Here is a 911-nt window from a genome sequence, read left to right on the forward strand (position 1 = left end):
TCGAATGTCTTTGGCATGCCCAAGAAAGATTCAACTGGCAAAATGCCGTCACGTTGCGAGTGGTTGCGTACCGCTACGCCGGATACACCTGTTTGTTGGGTTCTGGACTATCGTCATGTTAATTCCCAGACCGAAATACTCAGGATTCCGTTGCCGAATATTGAAGATCTATTCGATCGTATGCATGGTAGTACAATTTTCACCAAGATCGACTTAGCATCGGGTTATCATCAAATGCTTGTTGTGCCAACTGCACGCATGTACACCGCATTTCGCACGCATCGCGAAGTATATGAATGGGTTGTGGCACCGATGGGGTTGTCCGGAATGCCTGGTATTTGGTCGCGATTGATGCGTTATCTTTTCGACAAGTTGTCCTTTGTTGTGGTGTACATGGACGATATTTGCGTGTTTTCCAAGAACGTTGATGAACATAGTCGCCACGTCGCCGCTGTGTGTGAAGCATTACGCCGCGAGAAATTGTACGCACGCCCGGCAAAATGCTCATTTGCTGTCGCTTCGGTGGACTCTTTGGGTCATACAGTATTTCGTTTTGGACTCCAAGTGGACAAGAAGAAAGTCGGAGCAATTGAAAAGTGGCCAGAGCCAAAGACTCGCAAGGATTTATTGAGCTTTTTAGGCTTAGCAGGCCACGCATGCGAAGTACGCTGTGCTCGTTACAACTTACCAGATCGCCATAATGCCCAAGTTGCTGCATTACAAGAACTCGAATAGCACGATCTAGAGATATTATCCAATTTGCCTTATTCGGGAAAGAAGATACCCAAGTCTATCAAGCCGATGGTAAAACAGCAATATGTGGTTAACCATGCCTTAAAGATCTCATTCAGCGCTGTGCGTATGAGTGAGGAAATGAAGAATCGATTTCGGCAAGCTTATAAGTCCGATCC

General features: G+C 46.3%; 1 protein-coding gene across 1 annotated transcript; it reads left to right on the forward strand.

Moving 5' to 3' along the window:
* Positions 1-15: 15 nt before the first annotated feature.
* On the forward strand, positions 16-735 carry PHALS_12222 (retroelement pol polyprotein; the record flags this gene model as incomplete). Its single annotated transcript, XM_024727730.1, has 1 exon — positions 16-735. The coding sequence occupies one exon, from the start codon at positions 16-18 to the stop codon at positions 733-735; it is 720 nt and encodes a 239-aa protein (XP_024578278.1).
* Between the last annotated feature and the right edge of the window lie 176 nt (positions 736-911).

The sequence above is a fragment of the Plasmopara halstedii genome (assembly GCF_900000015.1).
Source record: "Plasmopara halstedii genome assembly, contig: Scaffold_614, whole genome shotgun sequence".
Classification (NCBI taxonomy): domain Eukaryota; phylum Oomycota; class Peronosporomycetes; order Peronosporales; family Peronosporaceae; genus Plasmopara; species Plasmopara halstedii.